Below are 20,151 nucleotides of genomic sequence, written 5' to 3' on the forward strand. Positions count from 1 at the left end.
TTCGACTCACGGCTCATCTGTCCTTCGGGGTTTTTAATATGCACACACCAATGTCTTTCATCTCCAAAAGGAATTATCTCTGCCCCAACATTTGTGTTCATAGTGTAATATAAGCAATAGTGGGAGGCAGTAGGCGTCTATCCATTGTCGAAAAGTTGTTCCACCTAAAATTGTGAAAGGACCCTAATTATTCCATTTTAATTAAGACTATTTTATGGTGGAGGGTATAAAAAGTTCGGCCCGGCCGAACTTAACGACTTTTTACTTGTTCAGGTTGCATCATTTTCAGTGACAGTCACTGTAAGTGTATGCTTACCCTCCAAAAATATTATATTATGTCTATTCTACTTACTTAGACCAAAGTTACACAAATTGGTCAAATAATGCTTGTCAAAATGTAGCAAAATATAAAACTATAGTTTATCTCTCTTTACCGATATAAATCGATTTAAGCAGAACCAACTAAAGTTAAAACTAGGAAGAAAGTATTAGTCAGCTGTGCTGACGGAGCCTCTGATCCAAAAAGAATAAAACACAATACATTAATTTGTGGTATATAAAATATTTTGATAAAATACGTGGTATCTGTCAGTAAGCAATCTAATGATTCTTAGATAACTCGAAATACACTCAAACCGCGATTATCCGGGAAAGGAAACTATAGACTTTCTTGTTCATGTTACACCGATTGACCGTGAAAATCTTTATGATCCGGAGTTGTGATCCAACCAAATTTAAATAGAGAAAACCGAAGCACAAATGAATTATTTTAGAGTAGGTTTAACCTTTTAAACTTAACAATAAATTCATAATTGCTCTTATTTATTAATTTTTGAAAAAACGCATATATTATTGATTAAAATATATGAGAAACTGTGCTACTCCAGCCCCGACCATTACGGATAATCGAGGTCCGAATGTATTAAATTACGATAAACTCAGTTTGGAAGAAATTGTTGAAAAAGTTTGAGAGTTATCTTGCACGCTAGCCATTTTAGTATGTGCCGACAGGATTTTAGGCCTAAAGGACAACCTGCTGAAAAAAAAATTCGAAACGATCCGAGAAAAGCACTTAATCTTCACTTTCTCCGAATTTTGTGTGGAAGGTACCCGAAGGAGAGGACCGATATAATACATATTCGAACCCGATCTATATCTGGAAGTAATAATGAGAATTGCAAATTTTGGACCAAATTTCGTTTATTTAACAATGTGGTACCATCTGGATAATGAACAAGTAAGAACGTCGTTAAATTCGGCCGGGCCGAACTTGTTATACCCTCCACCACAAGTTGTATTGAAGTAAAATGGAATAATTAGTTTCCTTTCGTGTATGAAGAAGACTTAATACTAAATTTTAGCAATTTGGGTAAAACAATTTGAGGCATCATTCTATGGGGGCTATTTCAAAACGTCGATCTATATCGAAAAATTTCTGACGGAAAATTTTTAGGTTCAAAGAAGACTAAATACCAAATTTCCTATATTTCGGTAAGAGAATGTGGCTAAAACCTAAAAAATACCGAAAATCAAGAAGTACGCTTCTATGGAGATATAGGAAGACGTGTACCTATACTGATAATACTCTTCTGGAATATTTTATAACTCTTGGAAGACGAAATAACGAATTTCAGCCATTTGGATATTGACGTCACAATCTTCAATATTACGAAAATCGGGAGGTACCGTTCTATGGGGCTATATCGAAACGTGGACCTATACCGACGAATTTTAGTCAGAAATGGGGCAATATGAAAGCGTGAACCTGTACAGACATATTTCTGGCTAACAGTTTTATATCACATTGAAGACTAAATACGAAATTTCAGCCATTTTGGTGGAATATTGAAGACACAACCTTCAAAATACGAAAAATCGGGAGGTACCTTTCCATGGGGCCTATATGAAGGAGTGGACCTATACCGACAAATTAAAAGGGAAGCTTCAGTACCCCCTACGAAGTCTAAATACCAAATTTCAGCCATTTTGGTGGAATATTGAAGACACAACGTTCAAAATACCGAAAATCGGGAGGTACCTTTCCATGGGGGCTATATGATGGAGTGGACCTATACCAACAAATTTAAAGGGGAAGTTTGAGTACCCTCAACGAAGTCTAAATACCAAATTTTAGCCATTTCCGTGGAATATTGAGGCCACAACGTTCAAAATACTGAAAATCGGGAGGTACCGTCCTATGGGGGCTATATGAAGACATGGACCGATACCGACAAAGTTCTGGGGGAAAGTTTTATAACACCAACGTAGACTAAGTACCAAATTTCAGCCATTTCGGTGTGATAATGAAGCTAAAACCTTCAAAATACCGAAAATCGGGAGGTACCGTTCTATGGGGGCTATATGAAGGTGTGGACCGATACCGACAAAATTGTGGGGGAAAGTTTTATACCCCTAAAGAAGACTACGTACCAAATTTCAGCCATGTTGGTAGGACAATTAAGCTAAAACCTTAAAAATACCGAAAATCGGGAGGTACCGTTCTATGGGGGCTATATCAAAACGTGGACCGATATATCCCATTTTCAATACAAATCATCCTGCAAGTAATAAAAACTTCTGTAACAAAGTTTGACTCTCTATCTTTAAAATTGCGAGCTGTATCTTGATTTCAACAGACAGACAGACGGACGGACTGACGGAGAGACGGACATGGTCAAATCGACATATAATTTTATGCTGATCAATAATATACATATATACTTTATAGGGTCTCCGACGAATATTTCGATGTGTTACAAACGGAATGACATAGTTCCCTGGAACTTGTTCGTTCCGGAACTTCACAACTATAATTCGCACCCTGTAAATTCGTTTGGTAGCAATCAGCACTATTTCACTGAATTTCCAATATCAAATAATTTCATGTTATTTTTTGGCTGCCTTATTTTAACAGGTTGAATGCCAATTGTTGGCGAAAATGTTCTTCCACCAACTGACAACATTCTTATTTCAACTTTTCAATATTGTTCATATTATTATTATAATTCGTAATAGTATTATTGGTAATACTTTAATTTGCTTTATTATTACCTTTGAGCCACTGTTTGCTAACCATAAATCTTACACTTCATAATTGTTAACAGTTATAATAGTTCTATGATTCTTAACATTTGAGGGGAAGATACAACCCATAGTCCGGTCAAAATAGACATGCGTATAAGGGGGAAATAGCAAAAATCCCCACAAAGCTGAATTTTGGTGGAGAGCTAGGGTTGTCCATTAGAAGCAACGTCCTAAAAGTCCCCATCGATCCCATGTGCGCAAAACAAGTTATTCGGGGTCAAAGGTCATTTTTGGAGGCATTATTCAGTTTTTTTCAATTTTTCTCAAAAACGGTAAGACTTAGCAAAAGCCGGCTAAAGTAAAAGTTGTAGATTCAATAATTGTCTACAAGATTGGTCTTTATGATTCTTAAAAAAGACTTACCATTTTCGAGATATCGCGACCTAAAAGTCAAATAAAAAATTAGCCGCGTAAGTACATTGTGAGGCGAAGCGGTTAAAGTAACGACACTAAGTGTTAGATACTTCCGTAAGCTTTCAAACGATATCCACTTTGCAGTAATCGGTTCAGTAGAACCGGGTCTAACCCGGTTTTTAAATATGGCCTTTCTGGTCGAATAACCGGCGAACCGGATCCGCAACCGTTGAAAATTATACATTTCCGTAATCAGCGCAACAATCCCTACCTTCGGACAAAACTTGAAAAAAATCGGAGAGTTTTCGTTGGGGTCCTTCCTGTTGGGCTTTCGATTATACATGTGGGTTAAATAGGCTATTTTTGCATAAAATGACTCTAACATTGAATAACTCTACTAAACACGCTACTATTTTGTTGGAATTTTTTTAGAAGATAGCTATAATTTCTCTCTTCAAGAAAATATATCTTTTTAGGGGGACAGACCCGATTACTTCGCTTATTTTAGCCGGTTCGTCTGAATATGTGCATATTTCCCTTATAAGTGCATAAAAATCATGTGTTTTTTAGAACAGCTATATCTCAAGAATGGTTCCTTCTAGGAAAAAAATTATAAAGGTCAAACTTGTAGATAATTTTTCTGTCTACAATATTTACTTTAGTCACTTTTTGATTAGATCAACCGTTTTCAAAAAATAAATCCGAAAACCTAAAAACCCTTAAAATTTGACCTTTGAACCCGAATAATTTTTTTTTTTTTTGCACACATGGGATCGATGGGGACTTTTAGGATATTGCTTCTAATGGCAAACCCTAGCTCTCCACCAAAATTCAGCTTTGTGGGAATTTTTGCTATTTCAATGTCTATTTTGACCCAGTGGGAAAATGTAATCAATGGGAATCGAACGGGTAATACAGAGCCACTATGTTTTATTGATTACCGAATACATTATTCGTAACACGGTGCATGTCCTAGGAAAATAATATATTCCTTTATAGTATCCATAGAAAACATCGTGTAATCAATGGGTATATTCTTTTATAGTTCTTTAGTAATATATAATGGAATTCATATACTGGAATGTATCGTATTATGTATGTATTCTCTTTTTATAAATAATATAATATGCCTTAAGTAATATATTGGATTAAAATAGAAAATCATTAATTTTAATTAATTTTTTATTTATATTTAGAAATATAAGGATTTTATGTAGTTAAAAAAGTATTCATAGAATACAAAAAAAAAGAATATTCATTCATTAAAAACAGAAATTAAAATAGTTCCCCAGTGGGAAAATTGGGAACATATTACATTGAAAATATATTTATTAACGCATTATAAGCAATACGTTCCAAAACGTATCCGTAAGAATCGATAAAAGAATATAATTGGACAAAAAGTTACATTATTAAATATATTATAGAAGATACGTTATATAATATACCGTAAAGAATCGAACGAGTAATTCCACTTGACAAAAAATTCATATTAATTACCTCTTACATTCCCACTGGATACGACAAGGGAATGCAATGTTGTTTTTTTTTTTTTTTTTTTTTTTTTTTTTGTAATCCCGTTACCTTGCGACGCATTTAAGCAGCATAAATTTGCCAGTTTTGTTTGTGTCGTGTAACAATAAAGACGTAATTTTGTAAAAAAAAATGTAATGAACTATTTTAATTTCTGTTTTTAATGAATGAATATTCTTTTTTTTTTGTATTCTATGAATACTTTTTTAACTACATAAAATCCTTATATTTCTAAATATAAATAAAAAATTAATTAAAATTAATGATTTTCTATTTTAATCCAATATATTACTTAAGGCATATTATATTATTTATAAAAAGAGAATACATACATAATACGATACATTCCAGTATATGAATTCCATTATATATTACTAAAGAACTATAAAAGAATATACCCATTGATTACACGATGCTTTCTATGGATACTATAAAGGAATATATTATTTTCCTAGGACATGCACCGTGTTACGAATAATGTATTCGGTAATCAATAAAACATAGTGGCTCTGTATTACCCGTTCGATTCCCATTGATTACATTTTCCCACTGGGTCATTACATTTTTTTTTACAAAATTACGTCTTTATTGTTACACGACACAAACAAAACTGGCAAATTTATGCTGCTTAAATGCGTCGCAAGGTAACGGGATTACAAAAAAAAAAAAAAAAACATTGCATTCCCTTGTCGTATCCAGTGGGAATGTAAGAGGTAATTAATATGAATTTTTTGTCAAGTGGAATTACTCTTTCGATTCTTTACGGTATATTATATAACGTATCTTCTATAATATATTTAATAATGTAACTTTTTGTCCAATTATATTCTTTTATCGATTCTTACGGATACGTTTTGGAACGTATTGCTTATAATGCGTTAATAAATATATTTTCAATGTAATATGTTCCCAATTTTCCCACTGGGATATTCCTGACATGCTCTCATTCAGTCTGACATGCTCTCATTTGAATTCGTTATTCTCTGTTGTTACGACAACGTGCAGACGTTGACATCAGTGATATTCCATAATTTCCAATATTTGTTTTAATTAGTGAGTGCAGCCATAACCACTGCTTAAGTCTTGCTTAAGCTGTTGTTGTTGTTGCCGACGGCTGATCTCATGTGTGCATGCACATTGCCATATACACTAATACCTGCTTGTACACGACAATGTTTGCTTATAAACATTAGAATTATTAAATGGAAACATTTAAAGTTTGTGTTCGCTGTGCGTGCAGGCCTTAGTGTAGATAAATTCCACCAAACGCAAAAATAAAAAAGATCATAACATTTATGTACATGAACAATTTTTTGTATAATACTACAAAATAAATAAAAAATATTTCATGAACGAATTTATCAAAAAAGTACTTTATGTACGTATTCGTTCACTTACTTCCACATTTTGTTTCAACACTGGCACAGTTTGCGAATGAGAGTCAAAACGGAAACCACGTTTTTGAGCAGTCAAACCCTATCGTCTGAAAACGCTCTAAGCAGTGTGACCGCTGGAAATTTTGAAAAAGTATCACAAAAAGTATCATTTCTGGAAAAAAGTGGCACAAGTTTTTTGAAAAAGTAGCACAAAAAGTGGCACAGTTTTTTACTATTGTTAAGGGGTTATATCGACGCCTCCAAACAATAGTATGCTAAGTCGACTTAGCATGTTTATAAGTTCTTTACATTTTTATATTTAGCGTCCTTGAACTTAAATTCTGTCAAATTTTGGTAATGATCGGACAATCCGAACAGAAGTTATAAACAAATATTTACTTAGCATAGTACTGAAGGTCAAAGAAATTTCCAAACTTTTAGAGCTTGTCCTGCAAAACTCGCTTTTCAGAATTAGCAAACTATAATTTGGAGGTGTCGAACGTCCTTTAACTTAAATTCTGTCTAATTTTGGTAATGATCGGTCAATCCGAACAGAAGTTATAAACAAATATTGACTTAGCATAGTACTGAAGTACAAAAAAATTTCCAAACTTTGAGAGCTTCTCCTGCAAAACTCACTTTTTAGACTTAGCATACTATTATTTGGAGGTGTCGATATTAAGCACCGATAAGCATATATTTAGTGGGATAAATTTCTTGTCCTTAAGCAAAACGGAAAATGTCGATTTCGTCATAAATGCGTAAAAAATTAATAAAAATCCCTCGCTCGATTTTTATATCAATAATAATAATCCCACAAAAACATATGACGATCGGACTATCTGTTTTCAAGCTACAGTGGGCACCGCTTTCTAATGGTCTGTTCCTTTACTTCTGTAAATGGTAAATCCGGCAAAAGTTGTAAAAGTTGTAAACTGCTGCTACATATATGAATTGTATTGTGTCTGAATTAAAGGAACGTTTTTCGAGTAAAAAGTAGTAAAACTTGAAGATTATTGAACGTAAAGGAACAGAGGTTACAAAAAACACTTCTTTTCTATATATTTGACTTCCATTCTGATAATTTTAATTAATTTAATTCTTGATAAAATTTGATCACATTAATGCTGGTAATAGTACATTAAGTCTATGCTGGATTTAGCAAATCCAAACGATTTAAATTGTTATTTTCAAACAGTATATGTCAAATAAATCGGGATAACATCGCCGTATAAGTATAACGATAGTTACATTTGTGTGCTCGCCTATCCCTGGCCTAAAAGGCGTTTAATGGAAAAATTTCAATAGCCGAACGCACACACATACAGCAACACACACTTAGAGACCACCTACGAGTCATTGTTATTTGACTAAGAACCCGTCAAGGATCAATGAATGCGATTGTCGAAATCTTATCCAAAATGATCAAGCCCACTGAGCCACTCATATGATTGTGACACAGTTCTTCCCGTGGGCTTCATCATTTTGGATAAGATTTCGACAATCGCATTCATCAATGCTTGCCGGGAAGTTTACATTACAATGTATGCCGTTTAAAAAGTGGCACAAGGTATGAAAAAGTAGCACAAAAAATCAAAAAGTGGCACATTTGGTATCAATATAAAAAGGTGGCACAAAAGTATCAATGCGGATAAAAAGTATCAAAATTGATACTTTAGTGGCACAACGGTCACGCTGGCTCTAAGGCAGCCATGCACGCGTCTTTACGAACAAGTTAACTACAACTCTCTTTCCCATACAAAAACCCAAAATAGCATCCTCTTTTTGTTCACCATTGCTCTAAGGCATAGATGGGCAAAATGTCTCTTAAATAGAATTTAAGGGAATATTAGAACGGGGTTTTTGTTAAAATTGGTTTGCTTTTTTAATATTTTTTAAACACAGACGGTATCTTAACAAGTCCAAAAAACTGTTATATTAAAAACAAATGTGCAAAATTACCCGTAAATGTTTATTTATGTTGTAAAAACGAAAAAGAGAAACAAAACATAGCAACGCTGGCGTGCAAGAAAGCCCATCTATGCTCTAAGGCATAGATGGGCAAAATGTCTCTTAAATAGAATTTAAGGGAATATTAGAACGGGGTTTTTGTTAAAATTGGTTTGCTTTTTTAATATTTTTTAAACACAGACGGTATCTTAACAAGTCCAAAAAACTGTTATATTAAAAACAAATGTGCAAAATTACCCGTAAATGTTTATTTATGTTGTAAAAACGAAAAAGAGAAACAAAACATAGCAACGCTGGCGTGCAAGAAAGCCCATCTATGCTCTAAGGCAGTGTTAATCACCACTGGGCTCGCGAGCCGTGTCTGTGTGAACACACACAATCTCAATTGTGGTGAGTTTGAACGTTACTCTCACCACTGATCATCTTCTTTGTTTTAGCAACGAATTAACGCACACGATGTTTATCTAGAGAGGGATAGATAATCTCGTGTGTGTGCCCAACACAAACGCAGCGGTTGAATTTGTTGTTGCTGGTGAACACTGCTCTAAGGCAATAGTGCACAAGAAGAGAATGCTATTTTGGGTTTTTGTATGGGAAAGAGAGTTGTAGTTAACTTTTTCGTAAAGACGCGTGCATGGCTGGTCTACACAAGTTGTAAGCGAGAGTAAATTTACGCTCACGAAAGTCACATTGCCTTACTCTCCCAATTATAAAGGTCCTCTCTCAAAAACAAATGATTTTTATTTGAGCTGTCAAAATTCATATTTGTCATTTGAATTCGCTGTGAGGTAGAGAAATGTCAAACTGTAGAGGAACAGGTATATCGAAAAAAGAAAACAAATCAACTTTATGTTGTACACGTAAAATGTCAACATTTGTTGTGTTTTGTATTAGAATTTAATTTGCAATAACTTATTTTGGCAGTTAAAGATCGATCAGTTGGTATTTTCTGTTACGCCAAACAAAAATAACTACGTCAACAACTTTTTCTCGGAAAATGTTATGTATGCATCTACCTTAATTGACAATAAAGAAATTCGCCTCAAACATATTTCGTGACGGCGAAAACAAATTTTTTTATGAATTTTGACATTTCAAATCTTTGTTTTTGAGAGAGGACCTGTATAATTGGGCCAGGCTTACTCTGATGTAAATGATGGAAATAAAGGAATTAGAGCGTTTTCAGACGATAGGTTTTGACTGCTCAAAAACGCATTGTCCGTTTTGATTGTCATTCGTAAATTGTGTCAGTGTTGAAACAAAATGTGGAAGTAAGTGAACAAAAACGTACAAAAGGAACTTTTTTGATAAATTCGTTCATGAAATATTTGTTTATTTATTTTGTAGTATTATACAAAAAATTGTTCATGTAAATGTTATGATTACGTCGGTAACGCAGGTATCATCCTTTTTTTTAAATATTAAGTCTGTCTGGTTACTTTCCCAGCAAGAATTGTCCAGCAAGAACTTTCTCAGAGAGTAAGGGGTTTTTATTCTCTTTTGCTAGAAAATTATAAAAAGTAAACAGACACCTTCCCAGCAAAAACCAGCAAGCAATCAGCTGACTTGCCAAAACAGAACAATTTGTCCGCCAACAAAGGAAGCAAACACGTTGTACCTACCTTACTTATTTTATTAAAAATAAACAAGTAAGAAAAGTATATAGTCGGACGGAGCCGACCATGGGATACCCTATACCACTATCCCTGGACAAACGCTCTCCACGGAACTTCTTTTCAATGATTGTGAAAATTTAATTATCAAATATCAGAGATGTAATGCATAATACTTATGACCAAAACCAAAAAGTTATCTAGCATGACAAAGACATTTTTGTAGCAGGAAAGGAAAATTTAGTTCACACAAACTAAAATGTAATGAAACCCACTTATGTAGTACTACTACTACTTCTGTTGTTTAACCGCTACGTTATTGAAATTTGTACCAATTTCACACAAAAGTTTCAGTCCATTTAACCCGCTAAGTATTATCTGATCTTCACGTTGGTTTGTACGTTTCTTCTTCATCATAAACTCAAACTTTGTTTAAAATTTTGCGGGTTATTATTTTGACCTACAGAGCCGCTACAAAATTGCTTAAAATTTTGTTTTTGGTCCATTTCATCCCGTGAACATTTCACGATCATCACCAAAAACTAATCATTTCTATTCTGTCCCGAACCCAATCTCCTTAAAAAATTTGTTACAATCGGTCCATAATTGCGGCCTTAAAAGCTTGTTTACAATTTTTAATGGACGGACACACATCAATAAATCGCTTTATTTCGTCGAGATATGAATTTTGGCATACCAAATAAGGGGTCTAGGACGAATATTTCGTTGTGTTACATAAACTTTTGGAGAGACAATATGTAGCATGGGATAAAAATGTGGTTCTCTACACAGAACCCATTATATATTAGGCAGTAGGCCCGTTATCTAGCAAACACTTTATTGCAATTTACATCAGAGGAAAGGTCAGTAGTTTTTTCCATATGTAGGCTACTCTGCGAAATATATATGTCCTCAAGGAATTAAAATATGGGCCAAAAATAAAATTTTTATATTTTTCATACAAAAGTAATTGTCCATTTCACCCGCTAAAGAATATCAGGTCATCATTCAAAATTGTAGGCATCTTTTTCGACATATACTCTTACCCGGTGAAAAATTTCATGACTATTTATGTATAATTGCGACTACTATTACACTACAAACAAATAACGGGATATATTAGGCTGTAACTCTGTTATCTAATCATGCACACCAACATAATTGGCATCAATTGAAAGGTCAAGCGTTCCACTTTCAAGTATATCTCACTTGTCCGGAATTTCACTTCCAGGAATTAAGATATAAGCTGTATATTAAAAATTTTCACAATTTTCACACAAAAGTTTTGGTCCATTTAACCCTCTAAATATTATCCGATCGCCATCTCAAATTGCAAGCTTCTCCTTTGTGATATACTCTTACCTTATTTAAAATTACGCGTTTATCGGACTATTATTGAGACCTACAGAGCCGCTACAAAATTAGATAAATATTATGTTTTTGGTCCATTTCACCCGCTAAATATTTCACGATCATCACCAATAAGAATAGGGATCTATTCTGATCTGAACCCGACCTCCATACAGAATTTCGTGACAATCGGTCCATAATTGCGACCTGGAGTGTGTTTACAATTTATAATGGACAGACGGACGGACGGACGGACGGACGGACTGACGGACGGACGGACACACATCTCAAAATCGCTTTATCTCGTCGAGATATGAAGAATGGTATACCACATTGGGGGTCTCCGACGAATATTTCGCGGTGTTACATGAATTTACAACTAGCCCAATTGCTTAATCAAAGCCCTCCTCATCCCGATAACATATCAGCGCAATGGCAAAGCATTGCCCACTCCATGCAAACAGCCGCAAAATCCAAACTTGGATACCAGAGACCTCCACCAAGGAATCCATGGTATGATGAGGAGTGTCGTGCTGCCACCGAAGAGAAAAATGCGGCATATAAGGCTACTTTACAATCCGTAGCAACGCGTAGCGCACGAGAGAGATACAGGGAGAAAAGGAGAGAGGAGAAACGTCTTTTCCGCAGGAAAAAGAGAGAGATGGAAAAGCGGGAGTGTGAAAAAATCGAGATGTACAGGAGCCAGAATGAAGTCCGAAAATTCTACCAAAGAGTCAAGCATCAAACTGATGGCTTTGGTACAGGCACATCCTCCTGTAGAGACCAGCAAGGTAATTTGGTAACTGATACAGATAGTGTACTCAGGATATGGAAAGAACATTTTTCAAATCTGTTGGTATCCAATAGCAGCGAAGACGACGAAGATACCACAGTCCCAATCCCAGAAGATGGTATTGAATGTATACCGCCCAGCCAAGATGAGGTAAAGACAGCAATAAATCGGCTGAAGAATAATAAGGCAGCAGGGGCCGATGGCTTACCAGCCGAGCTGTTCAAAACCGGAGGCGACACGCTGATAAGGTGTATTCATCAGCTAGTTAGCACCATCTGGCAGGAAGAACGAGTACCCGACGATTGGAACCTGAGTATCCTGTGCCCCGTCCACAAGAAGGGAGATAAGACTGTATGCTCTAACTATAGGGGCATAAGTCTACTCCCTATTGCCTACAAGATCGTGTCAGGGATATTGTGCGAACGACTAAAGCCAATGGTCAACGAGATTATTGGACCATACCAATGCGGCTTTAGACCTGGCAAGTCCACCATTGACCAGATATTTACCCTGCGGCAAATCCTGGAGAAGACCCAAGAGATGCAGATCGACACCTACCACCTTTTTGTCGATTATAAAGCAGCCTTCGACAGTCCGCTGCGCTCAAAGGTATTCCAAGCCATGTCTGAATTTGGTATTCCCGCAAAGCTCATCCGGCTTTGTAAAATGACTTTAACTGACACGAGGTCCTCAGTTAAAATAGGAAAGAACCTCTCCGAAGAGTTTGGTACCAAAAGAGGTTTCAGACAAGGAGACAGCCTTTCGTGTGACCTCTTCAACATCCTGCTAGAAAAGGTTATACGAGAGGCAAACGTCAAAAGAAGTGGCACAATCTACACCAACAGTCACATGTTACTTGCTTATGCTGATGATATAGACATCATGGGTCGATCAGTAAAAGAAGTAACTGATACCTTTATAAAGGTCGAAGGAGAATCTGCTAAAGTGGGTCTGGCGGTAAACGGTGAGAAGACCAAGTTGATGGTGTCGACGCGCAATGCGTCCATTGAGCTCGGACCGACTGTGGAAGTTGGTTCCTATAATATTGAGGTAGTAAAAGACTTCGTCTACCTCGGCACCTCCGTCAACACAACAAACGACATCAGTTGTGAAATAAAAAGAAGAATTGTATTGGCCAACAGATGCTACTTTGGATTAAGTAAGCAGTTTAAAAACAAAGCCACATCTCGTCAAACAAAAATAACGCTCTACAAAACACTGATACTACCCGTGCTGATGTATGGCTCCGAAGCCTGGGTACTTGCGCAAGCAGACATGGCAGTGCTTGGTGTGTTTAAGAGAAAAATTCTTCGAAAGATCTATGGACCAATCTGCGTTGACGGTGAAAATCGACGTCGCATGAACCACGAGCTGTATCTGCTATACAACGACATGAATATTGTTAAACGTATCGAGATGCAGCGATTGCGTTGGCTAGGCCATATCATAAGAATGAGCGATGATGAACCCGCTAAAAAGGCGTATGAATACATGCCACATGGCGGTGCACGCAGAATTGGCAGGCCAAGGAATAGATGGCGCAAACAAGTGGATGATGAGATGACAAGGCGCGGTATTCCAGTGTGCAAAGCAACAAATAGAGAGGAATGGAGATCTCTTCTTAGTTCGGCCTATAGAACAAATGTTCTGTAATGGGCCAGCTAAGTAAGTAAGTAAGTACATGAATTTTTACCAAAACAAACTTATAATACCCTTTTCCACATTGTGGTATAGGGTATAAAAAGAAAATGAAACAAAAAAGTATTTTTCCACTTTACAAATTTGTTCTCCATAAAACAATACAATTAGACTATGTTATTGCAACAATAAACTTGATTTTAATGTTCGCAAACATAAATCAACAAAAAACTAAAAACGGCTGATTGATTGTTTTCAGGAAGAAGAAGTGCTTGCTAGAAGAAATTTGTCCAGCAAGAATTTGCAAGCTCTCAGTGAAAGAACTGTCAAAATGTCTCTCTCGAATCGCTCTCTTTTGCTGGTTTTTTGTGTTAACAGACGACTTCCAGCAACAATTGGTACAAATTGTTACAAATTTTAGGGTAACCAGACACAGCTATTACGGTATTCTCTATTAACAATTTTAACCCATTCGTTTTACCTGCTTTTATGGGATTCACAAGAATTACCTACTCTATTTTATAATGTTTAAATACAATACGCACATGAAAATTTTAGGTACCTTTATGTAAAGCCGTACTTCTTTTTGTACAAAAAGTACGCTTGCGTGAAATGAATTCAAGCACGCAACACTGGATATGAAAATTACGAATGATTACAATCAAAACGGAAAACACGTTTTTGAGCAGTCAAAACCTATCGTCTGAAAACGCTCTTAGTTTGTAACAATTTTGGGAACAATAAGAGGTTCAAGTAAAATAAACTCTTAATGTTCTTCCCATTACATTTTGAACGTCAACAGAACCACAACTTGATAAGTATAAACCTCCATAATCTTTACGTTTTGGTTTGCTTTACATGCACATTGTAAATGTTGTTTTATTTGAATATTTTTTTGTTCTTTTTCTTTAATAAAACTATTATATATTTTTCGATAGAAAATACATAATTTTTTCTTCTTTTTTTAATTATTACGAACTTTTACGTACATCAATAATATTTTGGAGATCGACGTTAAAAAACGGACGCCAAACGCTTTTATTGTGTGTCAGCGCTAAAGATTTAAATGATACTTGAAATAATTAATTTTATTAGTACCCAAAAATGAACGGTTTTATGTCGATCTAAAAATACCGTTTGTTTATATTTCTGTTGTTTATATTTTCTTTTATTTATACTCATTTAATTTTATTTTACTGTATGTTCGTGTGTATGTTTAACGATAAGCATTGAATTCCCCCACCCTTATATACATATGAGTACGTTTGCTGAATATGAAACGTATGTTATTGGTTGATATTTATAGTTCAATATACATTGTCATTTTATGTATGCGTCATTCCCACAACTGGCTCGTTGGTCTAGGGGTATGATTTCCGCTTAGGGTGCGGGAGGTCCCGGGTTCAAATCCCGGACGAGCCCAAGGTTGAATACTTTTTTTTTATGTTTTTAGTGATTTAGATTAAATTTTTAACGATTTTAAGCACCGTTTTTTACATTTTTAGCCAACAAAAGACAAAAACACAATAAATATTTCCTTTCGATCTTACTGGAATTCTATATTTCTCTTTCCACAGTGTTATAAGTGAACATATTTCAGCACTTTTTCTTAAATCTATTTACATTGAATTATCAACCTTATTTTTAGTTATATAACATAACATTGATGTCAACATGAAATACTATTGATTTATTTTATTTTAATTAATTAATGATCTCGGCAAACTCCCGAAATTTCTTGCAATTACCCAAGGCATCCAAAATGTAACCATTACCACATTTCTGATCGATTATCACAACATCTGTGTTTATAATGTCTTCAGGTTTAAAAAGCAATTTCTTTCCTCCTTGCTCCAAAGATTCGGCTGAATCCTTATTTAAATTATCTTTGAAATCATGATATTTAGTTTGGATTTTCTTTTGTAAATCTTTGGATTTTTCTTTGAGTTTTTTTAAACCTTCACGTATATTTTCGGACCATTGTTTGGTTTTCTCTTTAACATTGGCACCCAGATTAGCAGTACTCTTTTTCAGTTTACAGCTCCATTCTTTTAGAACATCCTTGACCTTATTTCCCGATTCCTCATCACTGCTGCTGCTGATTTTGGGACCAATGATAGACGATTCCGAGGTCGTTAACTTATCATCACATTGAAATAAATCCGCTTTGGTGGTAACAAAACTTAGTAGCAATATTAATGCTGATATAAATATCACTTGGTGTTTCATTTTGACCAAGTCTGTGCTATACTTTTATTTTTTATTTTTCTTTTTTTCAACTGTGTATTAAGTGAATTTTCTTTGCCGTCCGATATCACTGACGTTGTACGTTCTACTGATAGTTTCTTTATTTTGTCGCCAGACATATACTGGACTCTATTGTTAAGTGATTTATTTATTTATTTGATTTAGATTTAATGTAGGCAAATTGTCTCCCATTTGATGCAAGAAGACCTCATACTTCACCCATCAACTTTGATGGAACTCAATTATTCGCCTATTGTGTTGTCACAGAAAGAGATGCACTTTAGTAAGTGACCGACCAGCTGCTGGACATTTATTCATGTAACTTATTCGTAATAAATATGTACATATGTATATTCATTCGTAGTTATTTTTATGTTATTCAAACTAATCATCTTCGTAGAAATATACCCACCAAGAGAGAAAGAAAATTAGATGAATCATTTTTATTCAAATGAAAACTCGGTAGGGTAACTTAACTCAAACTAAAATTATTTTAAATTGCTGAAACAAAATATGAAAATAACACTGTGTAAATGTTTTGAGTCATGGAAAATTAACCAAATTCTGACACCACCTTACAGTGGTTCCTAATGGTTTTTTCCTGGCCTCTGTAACTTTTGAACAGATAAAGATAATTAAAATTTTGAGTTTTTTTATATTTTGTTTTTGAGTTTTTCATATGTTCCAATCCATTAACACACTTAAAACCACTGGTCGTTTAAATGCCAGCAAAAGTGTGCATAAAAATTCAGGTAAAAAGCAGTTGTATTTCCTAATTGTTTTCTCAAATATCTGTCCTTTCCCGTTCATATAGTGACATTTGCCCTGTGTAATTTACCGCAGTCTGGAAATGATTCTTAAAATGATTTTTGATTTTCTTACCATGGTAAAAAAACTTAAGTAGATAATATGTATGTGAAAGTACTATTCTAAAACAAGTAAGAACCGCGTTAAGTTCGGCCAGACCGAACTTGTTATACCCTTCACCACGAGTTGTATTGATGTAAAATGAAACAATTAGTTTTTTTTCGTTTATGAAGAAGACTAAACCCAAATTTCAGCAAGTTCGGTAAAATAATGTGGCTAACCTTTTTTGATTTTTCAAAATAGTCTAGCTTAATCCCATTGTTGTTGTTTTAATGTTTAAAACACTAATTTATTGGTGGAGAAGGTTTGGCATTGTTCGCCAAGGGGTAGGAAGGAAAGACTAGTTTCGATCCTCGCCACAAGATTTCATTAGTTCCCTTGTTTCTTGTTTGTGGATATTCTCCACCGAAGTTATTTTTCAATAACTTCTTCAACAAAAAACTTTTTATACCCAAACATCAATCGTCAGCAAGAAGTATAAAGGTGAACCAAGAAAAAAACTTCAATGAGAAGTTTTTCTTTGGCAACCTCACACAACCCTGACGAAAGTGTTTGCAAAAACAAAGCAGAAATTCCGGAGGCACCGTTCCATGAGGGTTATAACAAAACGTCGATCTCTAGCTACAAATTTCTGGGGGTATGTTTTAGACTCAAAGAAGACTAAATACCAAATTTCCGATATTTCGGTAAAACCTTCATAATACCGAAAATAAAGAGGTACGCTTCTATGGGGGATATAGGAACCCGCGGACCTATACTGATAATTCTATTCTGGAATATTATCTAACCCCATGAAAGGCTAACTAACAAATTTCAATTTTTCGTTGGGATATTGACGTCACAACCTTCAGAATTACGAAAATTAGGAGGTACCGTTCTATGGGAGCTATATCGAAACGTGGGCCTATACCGACGAATTTCAATCAGAAAGGCTTTTACATTCAACAAAGACTAAATACCAAATTTCAGCCATTTCAGTGGGATGCTGTTGCCACAACCTTCAAAATACTGAAAATCGGAAGGAACCGTTTTATAGGGTTATACTAAGGCGTGGACCTATATCGACAAATTTCTGGGAGAAAGTTTTATACCCCCTTCGAAGACTACCAACAAATTTCAGGTGGAATGTTTTATACCCATAACAAACATTAAAATCAAATTTCAGCTATTTCGGTGGAATATTGAGGCTACTACCTTCAAAATACCGGAAATGTGGAGTTACCGTTCTATGGGAGCTATACTAAGGCGTAGACCTATACCGACAAATTTCTGGGAAAAAGTTGTATATCCCTAACAAAGACTGCGTATCAAATTTCAGCCATTTCGGTGTGATAATGAGGTTAAATATCGAAAATCGGGTGGTACCGTTCTATGGGCGTATACAAGTTTCATGTGGAACCTTTGATATCCCAAATAAAGATCAAATACCAAATTTCAACAATTTCGATGGAATATTGAGGCCACAACCTTCAAAATACCGGAAATAGGGAGGTACTGTTCTATGGGTACTGTTCTATGTTCAATAAGGCGAGGACCTGTACCAACAATTTTCTGTGGGAATGTTTTATACCCGAACGAAAACTTAATGCCAAATTTCAGCCATTTCTGAGGAATATTGAGACCACAACCTTCAAAACACCGAAAATCGTGAGGTACGTTCTATGGGGGCTATATGATGGCGTGGACCTATACCGAAAAATTTCATATGGAACGTTTATTTAGGGTATTAAAGACCAAATACCAAATTTCGGCCATTTCGGTGGATTATTGTGGCCACAACCCTCAAAATACCGAAAATCGGGATGTACAGTTCTCTGGGGGCTATATAAAGGCGTGGACTTATAACGACAAATTTAATATTGAACGTTTAATACCCCAAATGAAGACCAAATACCAAATTTCACTCATTTCGGTGGAATGTTGAGCGTAAAACCTTCAAAATACCGAAAATCGGGAGGTGCTATGGCGGCTTTATGAAGGCGTGGACCTGTACCGACAAATTTCTGGGGAAAAGTTTTGTATCCCTAACGAAGACTGTGTACCAAATTTCAGCCATTTCAGTGTTATAATGAAGCTAAAACTTTCAAAATACCGAAAATCGGGTGGTACCGTTCTATGGGGCTATATCAAAACGTGGACCGATATAGCCCATGTGCAATACCAAATTACAAAGCTCTATCTTAAAAATTGCAAGCTGTATCTTTATTTCAACAGACGGACGGACGAACATTGTTACATCGACTTAGAATTTTACCCTGATCAAGAATATGTATATACACTATAGGGTCTCCGATGAATATTTCGATGTGCTACAAACGGAATGACAAATTTAAGTATACCCTCCATATTGTGGTGGAGGTATAAAAATAAATTATGAATAGGGTAAGTGTGCATAAGTCTGGCATGTACCAGTAGTCGGAATTTTTTGTATTTGAACACAAATAACTAAAAATTACTATAACAAAATATGAAAATGATTTAAAAAATGCTTCAATAACATTGTCATCTAACTTTGTGTAAAATTTCAAAATTTAAAAATTGAGCTTTGTCAATTATTTCACAGTGCAACATTTTTAAGGTATTCTTGTGCAAACAATTTCTCCTGTGGATTTTTTGAAAGTACAGACCCAAACGACAAAAAGCCATAGTTGGGTTTTGTTGTGTAAGATCCACCGCTGACCGCATGGCCTCATCTAAACATGGCTAAATATTTACTTAGTTTTGTTTTGGTTGAAGTTTCGATCTCATTTGATTGTTTTTAAGTCTGGTGCTTAAACTTCATTATTACTTTCTGTTACAGAGAGTAATGTTTCTCAAAACGAACTGACAGTGTTAAAAATTTTTACTGATTGCTACTAATAGCATAATTTCATCCCGGCGAAGGGAATTATCAATTCGCTTTTCAGATTATGAAATTATGGATTTTTTAGCGAAAAACTGAACTTTTTATGTGTCTAGTATTCTCAAATAAATGAGAATCACACTCACTTTTCACATACAATATAAGCAACCAATAATGGCTTATCCTAACTACGTAATTTAAGTTAAAAGTACTAAAAATACGCAAAGTCCGATCTGGGGTTTCTATATTGTTTACATGGAGCGCACAACATCTTCTGTATGAATTCATAACGAAAAACCCTCAATAAGATATTTATAGTGTCCAATCACAACGACAATCTGCATAAAAATCTAAAATATGACCCTAAACCCTATATCAAAAACAAGGGCTGCGAAGAATGTTCTACATTATGGTTACATATGTCTCTTGTTCAGAGACTCATAGTGACATTTGATTTGGAACATTTCTTTTATTAACAATATC

General features: G+C 35.0%; 1 protein-coding gene and 1 non-coding gene across 2 annotated transcripts; one reads left to right on the forward strand and one right to left on the reverse strand.

Moving 5' to 3' along the window:
- Positions 1-15,062: 15,062 nt before the first annotated feature.
- On the forward strand, positions 15,063-15,134 carry TRNAP-AGG (transfer RNA proline (anticodon AGG)). Its single transcript has one exon. It is a non-coding gene; the product is annotated as a tRNA-Pro (tRNA).
- A 111-nt stretch (positions 15,135-15,245) lies between these two features.
- On the reverse strand, positions 15,246-16,240 carry LOC141396660 (uncharacterized). Its single transcript, XM_073972288.1, has one exon. The coding sequence runs from the start codon at positions 15,939-15,941 to the stop codon at positions 15,417-15,419; it is 525 nt and encodes a 174-aa protein (XP_073828389.1). The 5' UTR covers positions 15,942-16,240; the 3' UTR covers positions 15,246-15,416.
- Between the last annotated feature and the right edge of the window lie 3,911 nt (positions 16,241-20,151).

The sequence above is a fragment of the Musca autumnalis genome, unplaced genomic scaffold (assembly GCF_047663935.1).
Source record: "Musca autumnalis isolate F117 unplaced genomic scaffold, ASM4766393v1 scaffold_3, whole genome shotgun sequence".
Taxonomy (NCBI): Eukaryota; Metazoa; Arthropoda; class Insecta; order Diptera; family Muscidae; genus Musca; species Musca autumnalis.